Raw genomic sequence first — 20,040 nt, 5'->3', positions numbered from 1 at the left:
GAGGTCTGCCACGCCATGTGGATCTCCTCCAGGGCAAGCGGGGATCGAACTCATGCGGAAGTGGCTTAAGCTTCTCAGTGCTGTGCTTTAACCCACTGCCCCACCAGGGAGGGCCTCATATTAATTCTTAACATGGTCTTAGCCTGTCCTCACCAAGGTCTCGGGGGTGAAGGTAGGACACAGGAAGCCCAGCACCTCACCTGGGCCCCACAACCCCACAACTGAATGACTGGATCTTTTACTGAGAGCAGCATCTGAGAAAGTCTTTTTCTTTCAACCGCCCTCCCCCCACCCACCCCTTCTCCAGAGATGACCAGCACTGTTGTTTCCAGTGGTCTTATAAAACACAACAGTCCTGTGTGCTTTCCTGCCTGCGTAACTTATAGATTTCAAGAGCTATAATTTCATGGGATTTGTTTTAAATGCCCTTTGCTGGCAGACGTGGGCTAAGTATAAACACTCTGTAATTTTCCACCCTTCCAAAGCCTGCCTTGTAGCTGACATGTACCACACACCAAACATAACCCACCCTCTCCCCCACCAGACAACCCCCAGTTACTCACAAAGTCTTCACCAGGCCCTCCGAAAGGCTCCCTGGATTTGATCCTTTGTGTATGAGGGGTGAGGTGGTGTGTGTATGGGGGGGCAACTGTGCTCTGACAAGCTGTGTCACACCCTCTTTAAGGAATACTATGCATCCGACAGTGGAGATGTCCTAAAACACTTATTTCTATATTATGTGCAATATATGAAAAGCAAGTCCAGAAAAAGCTCAAGGCAAATCTCTGTAGTTTTAGTGGTAGAAATACTGAGGGTTTTCTCTTTTAATTCGTTCTTCTCTTTTTCAAATGTTCCAAGGAGCAGGTATTTAACAAATGAAGACAACTCACTTTGACGTTATTTAAAAGGGGAGGGGGTGTCTAAGAGCCACACGAATGTGAGAAGATAAAAAGGTGAGGAGTTCAGATGGGTGATCAGATTGTTTCCTGCAGAAGCCAAAGATGGTCAATGAGGCCTGAGTTATCGGAGGAGGTGGCCTTTGAATGCCGTGTGGGTTTTGGATGAGTGAAGGGCTGCGGGCAAGAGGGTGTCCGGGGCAGAGGTAACGCTGTAAAAAAGTCCAGGAGGTGGATGACGCCGGGTCTTGTTTGTCTAGATCGCAGGATGCAACAAAGGAAGCTTGTGCTGTCCTCAGGCTGGGAGAGGCGAGAGCCAGTTTGTAGAACCCTGACACTGGAAAGTAGGTTCCCCTCGAGGAAGCCAGGGAGACGGCCATCAGAGATGACCCTTAGAGAGGCCTGGCTACAGCTCGCTGTCCTTTCCCAATTCAGCCTGTGTTAAGTACCTTTTCTGTCTCTAAATTGCTAAACTTGCAGCACCAGCTTTGCCGTGGGGGGTGGGGGTGGGTGTGGGAAGGCAGAGGGTTTAGGAGAACTTGGGTCAGAAGCTTCCCTCAGTCACTTGCTAGCTCTCTGAGAAAACCATTTAATTTCCCTTTGCTTCAATTTCCTCATCTGTAAAATGAGGGCGTGCTTTGTACTGACTTCCAAAAGACAGATGAAGATTAAATGAGATGGGGCTTGTAAGTGTGGACCACTTGTGCTATTAGGGAACAAGGAATTGAATTTCTACAGATATGGGATAAGGAAGAATAGAGAAGAGGAAGGTGGTAGAATAAAAACCCAGATGGAATTTTACTAAATTCCCTTTGTTTTCTTTGGGTAAATAATTCCCTCAGGCGGCCAGCTGGTGTTTTCAGTGTGTCTCTTGGTGGGTGTCTGGGGGGGACGCCCCCATTAATCTCACTGAGAAGGATACAACTATGTACAGGGAGAAACTGCAAATGGAGCAAAACATCAGAAGTGCCACAGAAGAAATCTCTCTCCAATCCAGTACTTACACTGACAGCCCAGGAGCTAGAGCTGTGGGCTCAGTTTTGCGGGCTTGCCTTGCACAGGGCAGCAGTTACTGCAAAGACCTCTGAATTGGCTTGTTCACAGAATTGTTCTCAGTAATAATAATTTTCTCCTAGATGCTTGTGTTTAGTTTCCAAATGTATGTAAATGGGTTTTCAGATGAGGAAAAGATGCATTTAAAAACAGTACCAAATTTATTCACAGGCATTTGTGTGTCAATACGTACTTTCCCCATTAATTCAAGGATACTGGAAGTAAGTGTAACTTCTACCATATGGATTCTGTAAACATATCTCTGGCATTTATAGTGATCCTCATGATTTAAGATGAACATCTAATCACGTAAACTTACTCCTCCTGTAAAGACCCTGGAAAAAACAATGGCAAAGGGGTATCAAGGCACAAACCAACAAGAGCATAAAGTACAGGCAGGGAGGTTTCCAGGGGTTGAGGGCTTTCAACACAATGTGAAAGGCGGGCCCCCCAATGAAGTGGGTGGAGACGGTGCAGTGGGGGAGGGAGACCAGCACATCACACAGATCATGGCTGGCTGCTCACGCCCTCACCTAAAGAGGAACATCCTCCCTTGCAGCCTGAGCCACCAGTCAGAGTTTCTATTTTATTTTTAAAAATATTTATTTATTTATGCATACAGACTGGGGTGCAGGCCAGAGGTGCGGGGGCGATGAGAGGCTTCACCCGTGACAGAGTGGGGAGCAGAACAGGCAGACTGACGAAGTGTACTGCTGAGGGGAGCAGTGGGCAGGTCAGGAGAGGTCTGCTGCACCATGTGGTCACCGCTGGGGCAGGCGGGGATTGAACTCATGCGGAAGGGGCTTTAGATTCTTAGTGCTGTGCTTTAACCTGCTGCGCCACCAGGGAGGGCCCAGGGTTTCTATTTTAAATCATCAATGTCAGTAGACGCACCGTTCAGACTTGAGGAACGTGTGCAACTTTTCTCTCAGCTGTTCTGGCTAAGCCACCAATCTTCAACGCCCCCCAGTCTCAGCCTTCAGATCTCTTCTCTTCTAGGTCTCATGATCAGCCCCTGGAACGCAGGGGTTCCAACCTTGGCCGTACATTGCAGTACATTAACAAAATATGAATTCCTCGTGTCCAGCCCCCAGGAGTATGAAACAGTGGGGTTAGAAGTGAGACAACCTGGGTCAAGGCTGCTGACCTGCTACCTCCAGTTCTTTTAATATACAGCCAGGGTTGAGATCCACTGCTCTTTGGAGGGCCTCTAAGTAACACTTTCACAGGGGCTCTTACCCCTGGCTGCACATTAGAATCATCTGGTGAACTGTAAAAATACTGATTTCTAGACTCTGATAGATTTGGCATAGGGTGAGATCTGAATACTGTTTCTCTCTTGATCTTAATCACTGAAGTCAGGGTTAAGAAGAAAGGATCACAAACCCCAAATTTGTTTCTCAGCATAAAATGGCATATTCAGTCACCTCATTGAGTCCAACTTTAAGAAACTAGGATTTATCTGAGCACTTGACCCCATCTCCCTCCCAACACCCCTTGATTGTCTACAGTCTTATACAATCTTATACTCAGTAAAAGGTAATCCATCTTTCCTATTGCTAGTCAAAATTTTAGAGCCCTTTTTTGATTCTTTCTCTCACATCCAATACTGGATCCACTAGCAAATTCTGCCGCTTCAAAACACAGCCAGATTCTAACCGCTGAATTTTACTTAAGCCGTGAAGGAATAACTTGATCCAGACATCCCTCCCACCATAAACAACTAGGAAACTGGACAAAATCCACAAAACACTAATTTTCAGACACTGGAAAATGTGTAGTGCAGGCTTATGATCCCTGAGAGATGGAAAACAAGACGAGACCTTTAACTGCCCTGGTTTTCTGCCTGGTGGCATTTTCAGAGAGCCATACACTAGGGAATCCAAGCACAGCCCAGGTATTTCACTGAAGTGAGGACACAGAAATTTGAGTTTAAGAAGGACAAGGCAGTGGTAACAAAGGCAGAAGGAGACGACTGAAGAGGGACGAACTACCAGAGAAAGCTCTAGAATTCTGTATAGGGGTTCCTTTGAATCTTTGAGAAACAATTATTGGCAGGTAAGTGGAGAAGCTCCTCAGGACCAAGGAAAAAACAACTTTCAGGGAAGAACAATTGTAAAAGCTATCAGCCAAAAGATTCCCAGAGGTCCCCCAGGCCTGTGGACCTGCATTCCTGCCAGCCGTGGTGGAAGGGTGTTACCGACTAGCTAAGGTTTTCAGTAAAGGCCCCAGACAGGTTATGCTTTAATAAGGTGGCTAAGCAGGTCTCAGAGAAAAGGCTCCTTTAGACCTGCCATGCGAAAGCTTAAAAAACAAGCCTGGAAAACATCAAACGTATCTATCAGTGCTTTCACTGTCTGCCAGAACAAAGCCCAGTCCTGTTTGAAGGAGTCCAACCCATTCAAGCATCAAAAAAGTAAAATGCACAATGTGTCTAATAAAAAGTGGTCAGACATGAAAAGACACAGGAAGAGGTAATCCACCAATCAGAGAGAAACCTGTCAGTAGAAAGAGCTAGAAATCCAACAATTAGGAAATCGGCAAAGATATTTAAACAGGTGTTGAGATGCCTAAGAACTTAAAGGGAAAATGAGCATAATGAGGAAGTGGAAAAAATTTAATAGAGCTAAGTGGAACCTACACATTAAAAAACACAATATTTGAAATGAAAATTTCACTGGAAAGGATTATTAACAACATATTAGATACTGTAAGGAAAAAGCGAATTTTAAGAGGGCAATAGAAAATTATCAAAATGAAACTCAGGGCGAAAAAAGAAAACAAAGAATCTGTTACTTGAGACAATATCAGGTGGCTTAAATATATATAATTGGAGCCCAGATCGAAATAATGGAGTAACAAAAGGAATATTTGAAGGAATCACAGTCAAAACTTTTCCAAAGTTGATAAAATTTATAACACAGAAATGCTAAGGGCCTCCCTGATGACGCAGGAGGTTCAGTCTCAGCATTATGAAGCTATCAGCAGCCACTGCAGCAAGAGTTCCATCCCTTCCCACAGCAGACCTCCCCTCTCAGCCACTGCTCCCCTCAGCAGTGTATTTCAGTCGATCCGTCTTTTCTGCTCCCTAGTCTGTCTCTGGTGAATCTTCTCACCACCACCTCCCTCTGGCTTACACCCCAGCTCTTGTATGCAAAAATAAATCTTAAAGAAAAGAAATGCTAGGCATGTACTAGTTCTGACAGTCTGAAGTAGTATAAGCACAAAGAACTCTACCAAGGCACATCAAAATCAAATTGCTGAAAATCAGGGAGGACAAGAAAATCATAAAGGCAACCAGAGGAAAAAGGATTTCTTACATACAATCAAAAATAAATCACAGACTTCTTGTAAGAAAATATGCAAGCCAAGAAACGATCTTTAAAATGCTGACAGAAAAACTGAACCAGTCCTTCAGCCTGTGTATGTTTGCTGGAAGACCCCGTCTCTTCTCTGTGGCGCTGCCTGTCACACCTGGGTGTAAGTCACCATCATCTCGCTTGTGAAACATTTCAAAAGCTTCCTATTTTCCATGCTTCTACACAACTTCCTGTATAGTTTTGTGTTGACCAGTAGCCAAAGTGATCTGAAAATACTAAGTCAGCTCCTTGCCTTAAGACATTCCGTTGACTCCCCATTTCACATAGAGTAAAACTCAAACACCTTGAGATGGCCCATAGGGCCCATGTGATCTAGTCGTTGGCTACAGTTTCAACTTCTCATTCTAATACCCCTCCACCCGGCTGTCTTCCAAACCCTGTTTCAGTCACACTGGCCTCCTTGTCATTCATCTAGCAAACCACACAAGTTGCTACTCAAGGACCTTGGCACTTGCTGACAGAATCTTCATCTTTGCAGCTACATGGATTGTTCCCTTGTTTCACTCCACATCTTTGCTCAAGAGTCATGTTGTCAGGGACCCTGTTAGATCACCCTATCAAAAATAGCACCCCCTCTTCCATCACTCTCCACTTTCCTCTCACCTTGCTCTCTTCTTTTTGTAGCACTTGACAGCTTGTTTATTGACTACCCCGATTTGTTTATTGACTAGAATGTTAGCTTTATACAATAGGGTTGTTTTCTACTTATGCACTGCTGTATGTACAATACAATCTCTCTCTCTCTCTCTCTCTCACACACACACACACACACACACACACACACACACTGCATCCCTACCTGAAGTTTTTCTGGAGCTCACCAGTACTAGATGCATAAAAAATTTTGGTGCTCTATGCATAGCTCAGAGGAGCTGAGGAACCTAAATGACATGTAATTTACTAAAGTGGCACCACGCTGCAGTTGGAAATCCTGGAAACATTGCAGGGGAGGAGAGTCAGTGCCTTGCAGATGCTGGTTTTCAGTCATCTCATTACAAGGAGAAGTTAGGTCTCCCTTCAGGGTCTGAATCTCTTCCTTCCTCTTTGCTCAGCCCCATGCAGGAGGAGAGCGGTAGGGTCAGGAATGGGGCTAGAATAAAATAGAGTACTTGTCTCCATTTCTCCAGCTAGGGTGCCCTTCAGCCATAAACGGCTATAAAAGAAATTTTATGGAAAAACATTAAAAGAAAGCAGGGGTTTAGTTGAAGGTGAAGATGATTCTAGGGACAAAGATGCCATGAATTAAGTTGCCAATTTCTGTTGCACAAGGGATTCTTCCCTCCATTGCCTTTCTCACCAGCTGCCCTCAGCAATCTGAGTAAGGAAGGGAGGCCTGCCCAGCCACGCCTGGCTTTGGGGGAGGGGTTTTCTCCACTGGCCGCAGTCTAGTTCACCCCCTCAAACCTCCTGTGCAGCCACCACATCCTCAATAGCCTTCTCCCGTTCTCAGACAAGCACCCAAACCTCCAGGTACATCATAGACATCCCAGGCCTACTGGCAGCCCATCCGCAGGTCTTCACATGTGGACTTGACGTCTTGAAGCGGGGGAAGGATGAACATCAAGAAGACCCAGTATTAGTGGAGGTGGTAAGGGGTCATTAGAACCTGCCATTTGACTCCTGGAAACATCCCTCAGTTTCTCTGTTCCTTTCTACAGGAGCATGATCCCCAGCCCCCACCCCGTGCCCCCTCTACCACTTCAGTCTTCACACAGATAGCCAGCATTCTGGCTTGCTACATGAACGAGCATGTACTGACCCTAAACTATTAAGTGGGGCTTTTCCCGTGAGCCTATGAGGCAGACATCATTGTGAGAAAAATCTGTCTTATAGCAGCTAATGTGTAATGTGCAAAATGCTGACTCTTTGTTCCAAGTTATGTATACAGGTAGCTATAAAATAAAATTATAACTGTCATAGATCAGGAGCCGCTTGGAGCTCAATGTACATCGGCAGCCCTTTTGAATGCGTTTGGAATCACACAGCAGTTCAGGGCTGAAAATACAAAGGAAAGTACATACTCTTCAAGGACTTACCACCCAGAGAGACACATAAGTTCCCTAGACAGTGAAGGGGGCAGCTTGTAGTGCATTGATTTAAATGTTCAAGGTGAACAGCCAAAACAAAGGACTTCATAATATCTGGTTGGTTCTCAGCAGTCTAGAGACCCGACAATTTAGACTAACTAGATTGCCCGATTTAACAGCCTAACTATATAGTAATTAATCAGCCAGAATGCTCTTTTAAAACACTCATCAACACATTACACTACTGTTCAGGAAAAAAGAATGGTTCCTTAGTTCCTCCCAGGCCAAGTCTAAACACTTCTGCCTGGCTTCCTTGGCCCTGGGATATCACCTAAACCCACTAAAGCAGTTGAATCTGTCATTGTTCCTTAGAATAGCCAAGGCAGGCTGGTCCTCACTCACACTGATCTGCCAGGCCTGCAATGATCCTGCAACTTCAGAGGCGACTTCAGACGCACTGGAACAAACGAAGGATCTGGCATCAGAGAACTCCGCTTAGGGTCCAAAAACTCAGTGTGTGACCTCAGCCAAAGTATTTATTTTTTAAAATACTAGTGCAGGGTCCTCCCTGGTGGTGCAGGGGTTAAGATTTCATTGCTATCAAGCTATCACCAGACACTGCGGCATGAATTTGATCCCCAGCCAGGGAGCTGACCCACATGGCTCAGTAGACCTCTGCTATCTCAACCTGCTCCCCTCAGCAGTGTATTCCAGTACCTCTGCCTGTTCTGCTCCCCACTCTGTCTCAGATGAATCCTTTCACACACACATCCCCAGTCTGCACCTCTGACCTACATCCCAGCTCTTGTATGCATAAACAAATAAAGATAAATCTTTAAAAAAAATTTAAAAAACTAATTCAAATACAAATACCTATTAAATGCTGAAGCCAGACAAGGAGCCCACCTTCTTTGTCATAATTCTCCCAAAGACCATTTGAGATCAGCACTATGACTATTCCTCACTGGGTCAAGTGTACTGCCCAGTAATTTTCCCGTGATCCCTTGACATCAAAACTGAGCTGCCTTAAGGATCTGCAGTTTGCACAAACGTGGCAGCGGCAGTAAAGGGAACATTATGCAGATGCTGGGTGCTGACATGTAGGGTGCATGATACAGCTCATTTCAAATGTTGTGGGGTACCTGGCTACTTATATAAGTCTGGGAGAGAAACCCTTCCCAAACTGAAGCTGCCTTTATAAGAATTACTTGATTTCTAAGTGAGGATTCACAGATTTCACTTTTTTCTTAAACTGGTGCCTAGGTAAAGTTGAGAATCATGAAAACAGCCATGTGTTCAACAGATACTACTGAAGCCTCAGCGATGTGCCATGCTCTGTACCAGACACTGGGAGATATAGTGGTAAACAGGCTCCTGGGAAGACCAGGCCCTGCCACTGGCTGACAAAGGCATGGCTGGCTTCCCTGCTGCCTGCCTGGGGCTTCCAGACCTCTTTCAGAGCTGGCTCACAGGCCTGCTCAGTTTCCTCCTCTCGCCTCCCATTTAGGAATAGAATCCAACCATCAGAAACTCATGGTCCCTAAAATGTGCGCTACCCCATAGGAGATGCCAACATACTCAACACAGGCAGAGCTGCGTGTTTTCTTTCCCCTCACAGGCTGGGCTGCCCCTGCAGCATCTCTGGGAGGCCCTGGTGTTACAGCTCACCACGAGGTGCTCAGAATTCAGAACACTTGGCAGCAGGAAATGCGATGGTGGCCATTTGGAAAGGATTAGGGAGAAGTCATGCCGAGTGCAATTCAGGGTTTGTGTTGATCTCAACTGTAACTTTCCAGAAAGCTGGGATACCCAATTGCAATAAAAGCTCCCTGAGTACTTTTGGAGGCACTGAGAGTGCTGGGCAGTGCCTGGTAGGTGGTGGTGGAGGGGTGTAAGGGGGTGGAGCAGAGTGGTTTTCCCTGGTTTGTGGAATTACATTTAGTGACTGATAACATTTTTGTGAAATCGCTGGGCCAGTATCTGATTTCAAAGGGGTATGCCATGAGTAGGTGAGAGGAGGCAAGCTACAGGCTCATGTAGAATTCAGCAGGCCTCTTTGTAGCTGGAGAAATTTGAGTTGGTGGGAGCTGGGACCAGGGCCCTGGCCTCCTTTTTCAGGACTGAACTTACCCCACCACTCGTGGTCCAGAGGGGGCCAGGCTCAGAATCCAATGGTAACACTAGTTTGGTTTCACACCAAGGATTCCGGTCCCAGGCAGGGTAGGCTAGGGACCCAGTTGACTTAGAGCCACAGGGATGGCACTGCCAGCCGGGGGAGCCCCAGCCAGAATGAGCCAGCTGCCTGTTGCACACCTGCCAGCAGCAGACTGAACCAGAGGCTTAGCAAAGGTGCTGGTGCCCAGCCAGCCCCTCCCATTCCCAGCAAGGGGAGAGGGGACTAAAGGGAGGTGCTGGAAGGTTCCTGGAAGCCAACTGAGCCCAGACTTCTCTACTTTTTGTTTTTTACCTAACAGTTCTGGGGTTTTGGTTAGCATTTATTCATTCTATTCATTCATTCTATCAACATACATTGATTAATCACCTACTCCGTGCCAAGCATTATGATCCATGACTCATAGAAACTACCTCTTTGCTTTAGTCATCCCCATCCCCAGACACAGTGCCCACTTCATAGTAGTCCCCCAAGGCTCGGCTGCTGCCGTAACAGCCATCATTGTTGTCAGCTGTAGCAGAGACAAGAACTACCAAGACAGCTCCCGAATTGGAAGAAGAAGAATGAAGTAATGCCAGACACCTACTGTGTGCTCAGTCCTGTACCAGCTTTTGACATACTTTATCCCCAGGGATAAAGTATCCCAGAGGCTTGTATTATTGCCAATTGTTGCATTATTGATACTGGCTTGGAATCATGGTGGCCCTCTGAGCTGGATCTTGAAGACCAAGTTCACTTGGTAGAAAATGGAGAAGGGCATTTCAGGGGAGAGAACTGCATGAGCAGTGTTCTGAGATCTAAAGTGCCTGGAGCGCACATCATGGTTTCATGATCCCCCCAAGTTTGCCTCCAGTCTATGACTCTTGCAAATGGATGGGCATGTGGGCGGCCCTATCCCTCCCTGGCCATGCCCCTAGACTTTGCTCACTGAGCTCAAGTGCAGATTTTCTGGTGATTTGGTTCATGTAACCAGTGAGGGGCAGGGCTGGGTCAAGGCTGCTGGTTCTGTCCACTGATGCTGTCCAAGTGCAAAGCTAAGGCCCCATCTGTACGCAGGAGCTTGGCACAGTGGGCCTCCAAAATGCCGCTCAATACCAGCTCCCAAGTTCTAGGGAGCTCAGCACAAAACACGGTGCTCGCCTATCCTCTTTTATCTGCCTGGCTGCCTCTTTCACAGACAGGTGCTGGGTTGTGAAGGACAGAAAGCAGGTAGCTCCTGGTGCAGTGTAATCATTGTGACAGCAAGGGGCACAGCACCACCAAACAGGGTCCCTAACCGGTGTTGAGCCCTGTGGACTCTGTTCTCCTCTATTCTCACCACGCAGCAGACCCCAGACCAGGGTGTGATTCTTCCTTCTCTGTGGTAGCGTGCAGCTCAGGGGCAATAGAAGGGGTGCCGGGTGTCAGGGACCCTGCCCTGCTATTGACTTGCTGTGTGACCCCAGGCCAGTCACTCCACTGAGCCTGCTCCTGTACCTGTAAAATGGGGTAACAGCCTCCTTGCTGTCATCCTAAGATTTTAGGGAGGATCCTGAGTCTATGAACAAAACGGAGTAAACTGGCGAGCGTGACACATGACGAGGGGGTAGGGGAAGATGAATGAGACCAAAGATAGGTCGATCATCCTCCTCCTTAGACCAAAAGCCCTGGGTGCTGGCTGGTGGCTTCTGGGGAGAGGAGATACCCTCCAACCTGCCCCGTCCTGCCTCTACTGGATCTGAGTAGGTCACTACTTCACTACTGGAGGGTAAAGGTCACTTGTAGGTTCAGGGGTCTGAAGCAGCACCCTGCACCCCCCACTACCTCCCCACTGCCCCCCCGCAACTGGGCTTTTGCTGTAGCTCCAGCCTCCACTCCCCACCCTAACACCAGACCCACCCGAGGGAGTGTGGCAGGGCCTGGCCCCTGCTAGTCTCAGCTTCTCAGTCACCCTCTAAGTCCCAGCACCGCCCAGAGGCCCCATCCCACCTGGGGAAGCAGGAGGGCGTGCAGCTTGGTGGGGGGCAGAGGCCCATCCAGCCCCCCACTCGAGCACTCATTCAGCGACTCGCCAACTATATTCTTTAAAAAGATGAACGAGTATACACACAGGAGGGATTACAAAGATATTCTACTTGAGGAACCAAAGAAACTGCATTTTAAAGAGCACCCACCAAGGCCAGTTATATAACTGTGGAGGACAGCAACACGCCTCAGAGACAGTAGCCAATGAGAGTGCAGCAGATGCCACACTGCAGGGGTGGCTGGGGCCCACGGGGCTGGCACAGAGCGGTGTGGCCGGGTGCACTGCAGGGGTTGGCAGCGCCTCGGTTTCCCTCCATGCAGGGAGACAGTCCAGGGCTCTGGAGAGCCAATGCTTACTAAGCACCTGCCAGGCACCACACGCCCAGAATAACCTACTCAGTCTTTCAAGAACCCCTGCGGGCAGGAGCCATCCTCATCCTCATTTTACGGAGGAAGAAACTGAGGCAAGGTGAGATCCCTCTAGTCACTAGGAACACATGGCTTATATAGGGAACCCAATCTGCAGGGCCAGCTTGCTAGTCTACACTGAAATGTACCCAGCAGACCCCCCCACCCCAGAAGCTGGAGAGGCTCTAAGCACCCCTGTGCACTTTAGAAATGCCCTCATTTAGAAATGGAGAAACTGAGGCACTGGGTGATGGTGTGTCCCAAATTCATCTAGGCACTATCCAGAGCTTGTGAGGAATGTAGACTCTTGGGGCGCACTCACAGCTATGAACAGAAGCCTGTGGCACAGGTCTGGGCTGTTCCCGCCAGGGGTCCTGAGCACAGTTGGGAATGAGGGGACGAACGCCCCCTGCCTGCAGCTGGCTTGCCTGGGGTGGCGGTGGCAGCAGTCAGGCAGAGCCCCCTCTAAGTCTTTGTCTTTGACAGCCTGGCACTTGCTCTCATTTGGTTCTCCTGCCTGCCCTTCTCCACTCACTGAAAACTTCCCAAGAAGCAGTTCTCACCGAAGCAAGGGACGCTAATGACACCTCTCTGGGAGGTGGCTCAGGCCCTGGGACTGAGTGCAGTCTTGGAGAAAGCCAAGTGGATCTGTGGCCTGCCTGCAGTTAGCTAGATAACTGTCTGATCTCTGCTAGGCTCTGTGGAAGTGGTGGCTCAGTCTGGGAAAGATGAGACAGGCTCTCACTCCAGAGGGGCCACCATAGCTGTTCCATTGACTCCACAGTTTCTCCACTGGAGAGAGTACAGAAATAAAGACCATCTGCAGAAAGATGATCACTGTGGCATTCCTCAAATAACCCCAAACCTAGTACCCAGCAATAATACCAAGTAAATGGGATATTATATGCACACCAAAATTAGTCTGTGAAGGCTATGTGGAAACACAGAAACAACATGGGTCATAAAGTGTTAGTGAAAGGGAAGTAGCACTCATCCCTTTCTTTTCCCTACAAAAGGAGAGTCAAAGGGCCTGCAGAAATGCGCAACGTGTCAAGGGTGACTTCTCTCAATTCATGGACAGTTATCGAGCCCTTACTCTGTGCTCTACCCAGTGCTGGGTGCTGAGGGTGCAGCCGTGAATGAGAATGGATTCTCTGGTCACCATCTAGAGATTCATATCTAATGACATACATTTCCCCTGAATGTCCTTCAAAGTTGCCATAGCATCCTCTTTCAATAAAAAGGAGTTGGTGAGGAAAGGTGCTCTTCTCCTGGATAACATATTTCACTCTTGGTATCAAAACCATCTCCAGCTGGTTTACATACATGTTAGAAGGAAACAGAATGTAAATGTGGTAGTGACATTTCGGTCTTATAATGTCTTCGTTTCCTTTGAAGCAAAAACACATTTTAAAAATCCATGTTAAAAAAAAAAGAGGAAAAAAGTTAAGACCTGTTACTAATCTCGCAGTTGAATAATTAAGTGTGCCTAATTCTGAAAGTAGCAAGCTAAATTATGCAGTGCCAGAAGTGACAACTCCGTACCTACACCATCCCATCCGCATGGTTTTAGCTTTATAGCTAAAGTACGCTGCCAGAAAACCTAATAAAAGGAAGCAAAAATATTTCTGTTTATGTCAAGCTGCCATTTGAGAAAGACTTAAATATGTTCTTCCCTATGTGTAAATTTGACAGCAGTTGCATAATTAAACCCCCAGTGGAGAATTTCCTTCTAATCTTTTCAAAGTCAACCAGTAAAACATCCGTAGGGTGTGAAATGATGGATTAATACTCCTCAGATTATTTGGATATCTTTGAATTAGAGCTCCACTTCCAAGAACATTATCTGAGACTGAACAAGCACAAGTGACTGTCTTTATCTTTAGGAGTTCGGGTATCACAGGAAGATGCAGGTTAGTTAATGGCACGCCGAAGGCCCCAGGTGCATCTATGATGAGTTATGCTTGTGCTGGGTTTTGTTAAATGGAGGAATGAACATATGGATACATTCATTCACATTAAAGCAAATTTGATTTCAGCCCTGTGGGAATATGTCACTAGGGTAAATAGGAGACACAATAATTGCCCAGGATTTCAGTTCATGTGAGCAATGAATATGAATAATTTAGACCCCAGAGTGGAATTTTACTGTACTTGAGTTTTTCAGATTGGCTTTCAATGCAACCTCAACTACCACTGGACAATTACTGGCAACTCCTCGCACTGGGTCTGCGCTGTGAGGACATAGCTCAGTGTCTACACAACTGCAAACTGCCTGACTCTAAGTGGGACCCTTTCAAGCCAAATGTGAGGACACAAACACCCCGTCTCTTAATGATGATCCACCTAACCTTCAGCATATATAGTCACACCCAAACTCTTCCATAGCTCCCTGACATGTCTCCCATTTCTTTTCTTTCTTCTCCTCCCTTCCTCCTCATCCCCCCAAAATGGTGCAAAAGAAAGCAGAGTGTTAAGTCCCTTGACCAGAGTTTACCTGACTATCTCCTAATTGCTAGTGCTGCTGTCTCTGGCCTTCTTGCTCTTACTTCCCCAGCTGCCAGAAGACCTGTCAGGTCCTTTTAGCCTGCCTTTTGCCCAACTTCTAAGATATAGCTAATTCTTCAAGCTTTTACTGTACTTAAACAGTTGTTGGCCTGACCAACATTACCAGTTCTCCTGCTGTGGATAACCCCTCCCCCATACAACCCCACTATTAAATACTTCAATTTCAAACAAGAATGTTTGAAATAGAACAGGTGCACATGTTAAGGTGTGAAGTTATACTCCAAACATTATTATGTAAATGAATGGCAAATAAAAAAAAATTAGTTAAAAAAAGATATGCCAACCAATTATACGCATGAAATTGATGGAATAAAACAGTGCATAACATCCATTTGGACCTAACTGAACACATAATTAACTGTGTGTCGAGATAAGTCCCTTGATACTCTGTGCTACCTGGGACTGGACCCAAGTTCCCCTGTGTGTTTTAATCATCTTGCGTAAGGACATCTGAGATCTACTGCCCTAAAACGCTGTGAGCCACTTGCCCACATTCAAAGACACTTTAGCCTTTGCCTGTGAAGTAAGTCTTAATCTTTTACCAGGCCTGACACACACAATGCTGTCATCTTTATGGAAGGAATAAGGGAAGGTTTTCTATACTAAAATCTAGGCAAATCAGTTAGCAGGGCTACACAACACAGAAAACAGAATGTCCTCATTGTTGCATGGACCATGCACACTGTGAGACTTACTGCCCAAATAAAATCGAGCGGGTGCTAATTTTCCTCTTCAGTGGATGGATGAGGTGCAGATTGGAAATCCTGACTGCCCATTTTGGGCTGAGCTTTGGCTCCCTGAGCGGCTGCATCCACCAAAGCATCAGTAATGATAATAATTGTCTCTGAAGACCCAGGGCATTTAAGGGAAAGAAACTATGTAAGCGGAAGAGAAACTGACATATGTAGGCTGTTACTTATATCTCATCCAAGTACTTTTTGCAAGAGAAGGATGAAATGATTATCATGCATGCTACTGTGAGATTCAGCAGGTCTCTGAGCAAAGTGACCAATTTGCACTACTGCTCCAGCCAGGGACAGCACATGGCTAACTGTCACAACCTTACCAATGTGTGGCAGTCCCTGAATGATGAGCCCCTCTGGGATGAACATCTCCTTGCAGCAGATTTTGGTAACAATAGCTGGGGCTGGGTCATTCATAACTTTGACACATGCTTCCGTGTAGCCTCCTACACTGCTTGCCTACATCCAAAAACACAAATCAAGAAAGAGAATCCTGCCAGTAGATTAAAGGCTGGGACCTGGAACAATTTGCCAACATGCTGACTTGATTTTGTGCAAAGAGCTGAGAAAAGCTTTAGAAGCTGTCACTGATTTCAGATTGACTTTCAACTGAAGAAAGTGATTGAAGAAGCTGGTGGAAAACTGGCAATATACACCAAAAATAAGTCTTAGACTCTGAAAAATATGGAGGTTACTAGAGGGAAGTGGGGAGGGGTGGAAAGAGGAGTTAACAGTGACAAGGGGGCAGCGGTGGAACTTCGGTGGAGAGTGGGAAAACATACATATATCCAGGGGTGAAGTTGTACCCTCCAAAGTGTACAGATTTTTAAACAAATGTTAATCTGTGAACTTAAATTTTTTTTTAAGGGAGAAATTGATGGAAGCTCATCAGAAAGGCACAGAGGCCACAAGTCTCTGGAACAAGGTGCTATTTGAATGGACTGATGGCCCATAAGGGGCAAGTCTACTTCTAACATCTCTCCATTTAGTCTGGGGATCCAAATTGAAGGCCAAAGCCAGAGCAGTCAGTGGGAGAGGAATGCTGGGGCTGCCTAATACACACAGGTGTGCCTCCAGATGGAAGAGAGCAAAAAGGTGTGTTCAAAGAGGAAGAGCACAAATCAATAATGAGCTATGAACACATGATGTAATCTTCCAGGACTAAGCATCCTTAGTACTTTTAAAGCACTTAAAAAAAAAAAAGAAAAGAAAAAAGAACCTCTAGTTGCTATAGCAACTTGATGCTGTTCTTAAAGGGGGATTTTTTGAGGGGGTCATTTTATATCTTCAGTCACCATAACAACATGATATAGCTTTTAAAGGGTATTTATATCGAGTTTGTATATACTTTGGACTTGGGCCATATTTGTCTTTTCTATTAAAATAATCAGATCAAGCATAACACATAAAAAATCATTAACAGCAAGGCAGTTCTTTCATAAGCTATACATATACACTCAGAGACATCTCTAGCTGCTCATAACCCACACATGGATATAATGTTTCTGCTTCCCAGAAGCCACCTGGCTTACACTGGTCAATTAGTCCATGCACAGTTCTGAACTGACATACCAAACCAGCCCAGTATCCACTCATGGCAGGAGTGATTGTGAAGCCCCTCACTCCTCAGCCCAGTGGCACCAGCCTCCTCCACCAATACTACCACAGGAGACTGTTCCTTGGAGTGACTAGAGGTGTGACCAGTCAAGTGCCTTTTCCCACTGGAGACTTGATGTAGAAGTGCATAGGGCATACACAAAGTGAAGATCTTGTATTCTACACCCTGTATTGGCAAGTAGTTGGGGTGGAAGACTGATTCACATGATACCCACTGCTCAGGGAAAATGGGGTTTGGAAAAAGGGGGCAAGAGAAGAAAAAAGAGGGAGAAGGGTGGAGTGGGAGCAGTTTCTGCAGGAGAGTCTCTGCAGGAGAGTCTCTGCAGGAGAGGCTCAGAAGAGGGGTGAACGTAGGAGATATGGGGGGCTTAAAGGAGTAGTTTCTTAGCATTTTTGTAGGTTATGAAACCATGAACTTCTTATACCAAAAATAAAAGAAAGTATAGGGGATCACCTCCCACCCCCAGCCACCCCTATGTGCCAGTACTGGTCAGAAAAGATGGTTAGGTGAAACACTAGAGAGGAGATCTGAAGGGGGGGAGGAGGGGTTGAAAATCAGCTGGTGCAGAACAAGTCCTAGCCTCTGAATCTAAGGGCCTTTTCTTTGGGGATGGAGGTGCAGACTGTGGAACAGGAGACGATCTAGAGAAAGAGATTCTAGGGGAAGTGGTCACTCTTACAAAGGCAAGGGGGCTAGAAGACACTAAAGGGGAAAGGTGGAAAGAAAAGAGAATAAAAGAGTGACAGGAAAGAGGGGGAAGGGACTCTCCAAATCTCCAGATGAGGAGGAGGCCCACGGGCATGGGATATAGGAAGGAAGCATCAGGTCCTGAGACAGTCTTACAAGTCCTTTTGTACAGGAGAAAACTGAGTATTTGGTCATACAGTTGCAAATGTTGGCCTACGTACGGGTGGTCCGGGGTCTGCCCGGCACAGGGGTGAAGGTTCTCCTCATTGGGCCTCAATGCCATGCTAGTGACCATTGGGTGCGCATCAGAGATGGGCGTTGCGGGCCACCTCGAGGGCTTAAAGTCAGTTGAGGGGTCTGGTGGAGTACAGGGGTAGGGGTGGGGGACAAAAGCAAGACAACAGAATTTTGACAAGGAAGAAACAGAGGAGGAAGGCAGGTGGAAAGGAGCGGGGAGGAAAGACGCGCGTGGGGTGCGACACTCACCTATGGTGGATACCACTGTGCCCACGAAGTAGAAGGCGCCGGGAAAGTCCCAGCGCGGGCGTAGCGCGTCTGCTCGGACGCCTGCCGCCAGAGCCGCTTCGTAGTGCCGAAGAAAGGCGCGCAGTTCCGGCTCTGCCACGCCGTGCGCCGCGCTGAAGTTGCGCAGCGTGGCGCCCCAGCGCGCCCGCGCCTCCGCCTCTCCCGGGCTCTCCAGCGCGGAAAAGACTGTGGCGCCCGCCACTAGGTAGAGGCCGATGAGCGCCGCCAGCAACACGAAGCGGCCAGTGTCCTCGTTGAGGTGCGAACGGCGGCAACAGCAACAGCAGCAGGAGGGGCGCGGCAGGCGGCGGCGGCAGCGGCGGGGCGGGGGCCGGGGACTACGGGAGGACATGGTCCGGAGCTCAGCCCCGGGGCCGGGGCGGCGCTCGGAGCCCGGGCCGCGACATCCCCCACTGCGGGAGCAGAAGCGTCAGGATGGTGGGCAGAGACCGGGGGCCGCCGCTGAGCCCCTCGCAGCTTCCCCAGAGCCCGGACGGCGGGGCGCCTCCGCCTGGTTCTCTGCGCTCAGGCTGCACAGGGGTCACGCGGCCCTTCGGGCGCCGGGGTTTGGGGGCTCCTCTCTGCGCCCCGACGCCTCACGGGTTCCCGCGGCTTCTCACCCACCGCTCCCGAGCGCGGGGGTCTGAAGCTAGGCCCCTGCCGCCCTTTGGCCGGCGTCCGCGGGGCTCCGGGCCTCATACTCCTCTCCAGACAGGCCGCGGACTGCGGGCGGGGTGGACTGTGGAGTCCGGGCGCCTAGGACTGGGTCGCCACAGCAGGGCTCAAGGAGAGCCCCTGGGGGCGTCCCATGAGGCGTTCCCGGCTGGGCGGCTCCCAGGCCCAGGCTGAGCGGGCAGTCCAGCTCCCGCCTCCAGGTCTGAGCTGGCGGCGTCGGCTTCAGAGTCTGAGAACCCAACCGAGTCCCAGGAAGCGCTCTCTTTCTAGCTCCTGCAGGAGAGTCGCCCGGCTCTGAGAGGCGGAGTCACCGGCGCCTGGGGCGGGGTGTTTGGGAGGGGGGAATTAGGAAGGGAGGGAAAGGATGGGATGTTGGGTTGCTGCAACGCCTCCCGGTGGTTTTGGAGACACTAATGCGGGCCACTGAAGCAGGTGTCCGACTGCGGTGCTGGCTACCACTCCACCGGAGGACGCCGTCCCATCCTCCCCTGCTTTTCATCCCTCGCTTATCTCTAAGCTGCCGCCAAACTTTGCCCAACTTGATAGCGCGCTGCGGTCTTAGTGATTGGGGGCCTCACGACGCGAATACCCCAACACCAGGTTCTCGGGTTCCAGTCCAAAGTTTAAGTTCCCCATTACTCCTTTCTCCCTGGGTCCTCCCGCAGCGCCAGCTCTCGGAGAGTTCCTTTGGGAAAATGATCCCGCTTGAGAGCGAGTGGGATGTCTGGGCTCTGGGATTGAGAAATGAGGGCGTCTCCTCCCCCTCCCGATCCAGCGGGCGGCCCGGCGTCAGCACCACGGACAGCGCATCAGTGCCGCAGCCGCGGGGCGGGCGGCGCTACTGCTGCCGCTGCGGGGACAGACGAAAAGGCGGGTCATCCTGCTGCGCTGTGCTCCCCCAAACCCTCTTTACCTCCGTGTGTTCCCTCAGCCGGAGGCAGGTGCGTTGAAGCTGTGTGCTGACTGGGCGGGGACATTGCGGAATAGGCACAGAGGAGGAGTCAAGCACGGTTACCGGGTCGAGGTGCCAGAGGAGGAAGAAACGTCCAGGCCCACCAGGCTGCTCTCCTCTCGCCAGTCCAGCTCTCTTTCCCTCCAGCACCGATGGGTTGATTGGATAAGACCCTTGCTGCATTAGAGCTGGGGGTATCCTGGAGAGGGGGGAGGTAAGAGAAGGTTTAGGGGGAGCTTATTAGCAGGCTCCCAGTCCCTAGACCATCGGGGTGGGGGTGGGGGAGGGGAGTGTGTGCTGTTGAGTGCTGGTGGCCGGCGGTGCAGCGGGA

At 48.7% G+C, this 20,040-nt stretch overlaps 1 protein-coding gene across 1 annotated transcript in view; it reads right to left on the bottom strand.

Annotated features, from left to right (window-relative positions):
- Positions 1-19,692, bottom strand: part of KCNK12 (potassium channel, two pore domain subfamily K, member 12) — a 40,163-nt gene extending 20,471 nt beyond the window's left edge. Inside the window, exon 1 of the mRNA XM_004686222.2 lies at positions 18,044-19,692. Within this exon, the coding sequence (XP_004686279.1) occupies positions 18,044-18,434 (391 nt within the window). The 5' untranslated portion in view covers positions 18,435-19,692. The remainder of the gene's footprint in view (positions 1-18,043) is intronic.
- Positions 19,693-20,040: the final 348 nt, after the last annotated feature.

This window comes from Condylura cristata, unplaced genomic scaffold (genome assembly GCF_000260355.1).
Source record: "Condylura cristata isolate star-nosed mole 26May11 unplaced genomic scaffold, ConCri1.0 scaffold00020, whole genome shotgun sequence".
NCBI lineage: Eukaryota > Metazoa > Chordata > Mammalia > Eulipotyphla > Talpidae > Condylura > Condylura cristata.
The sequence above is the reverse complement of the archived record's forward strand: the minus strand, read 5'-3'. Positions and strand labels throughout refer to the sequence as shown.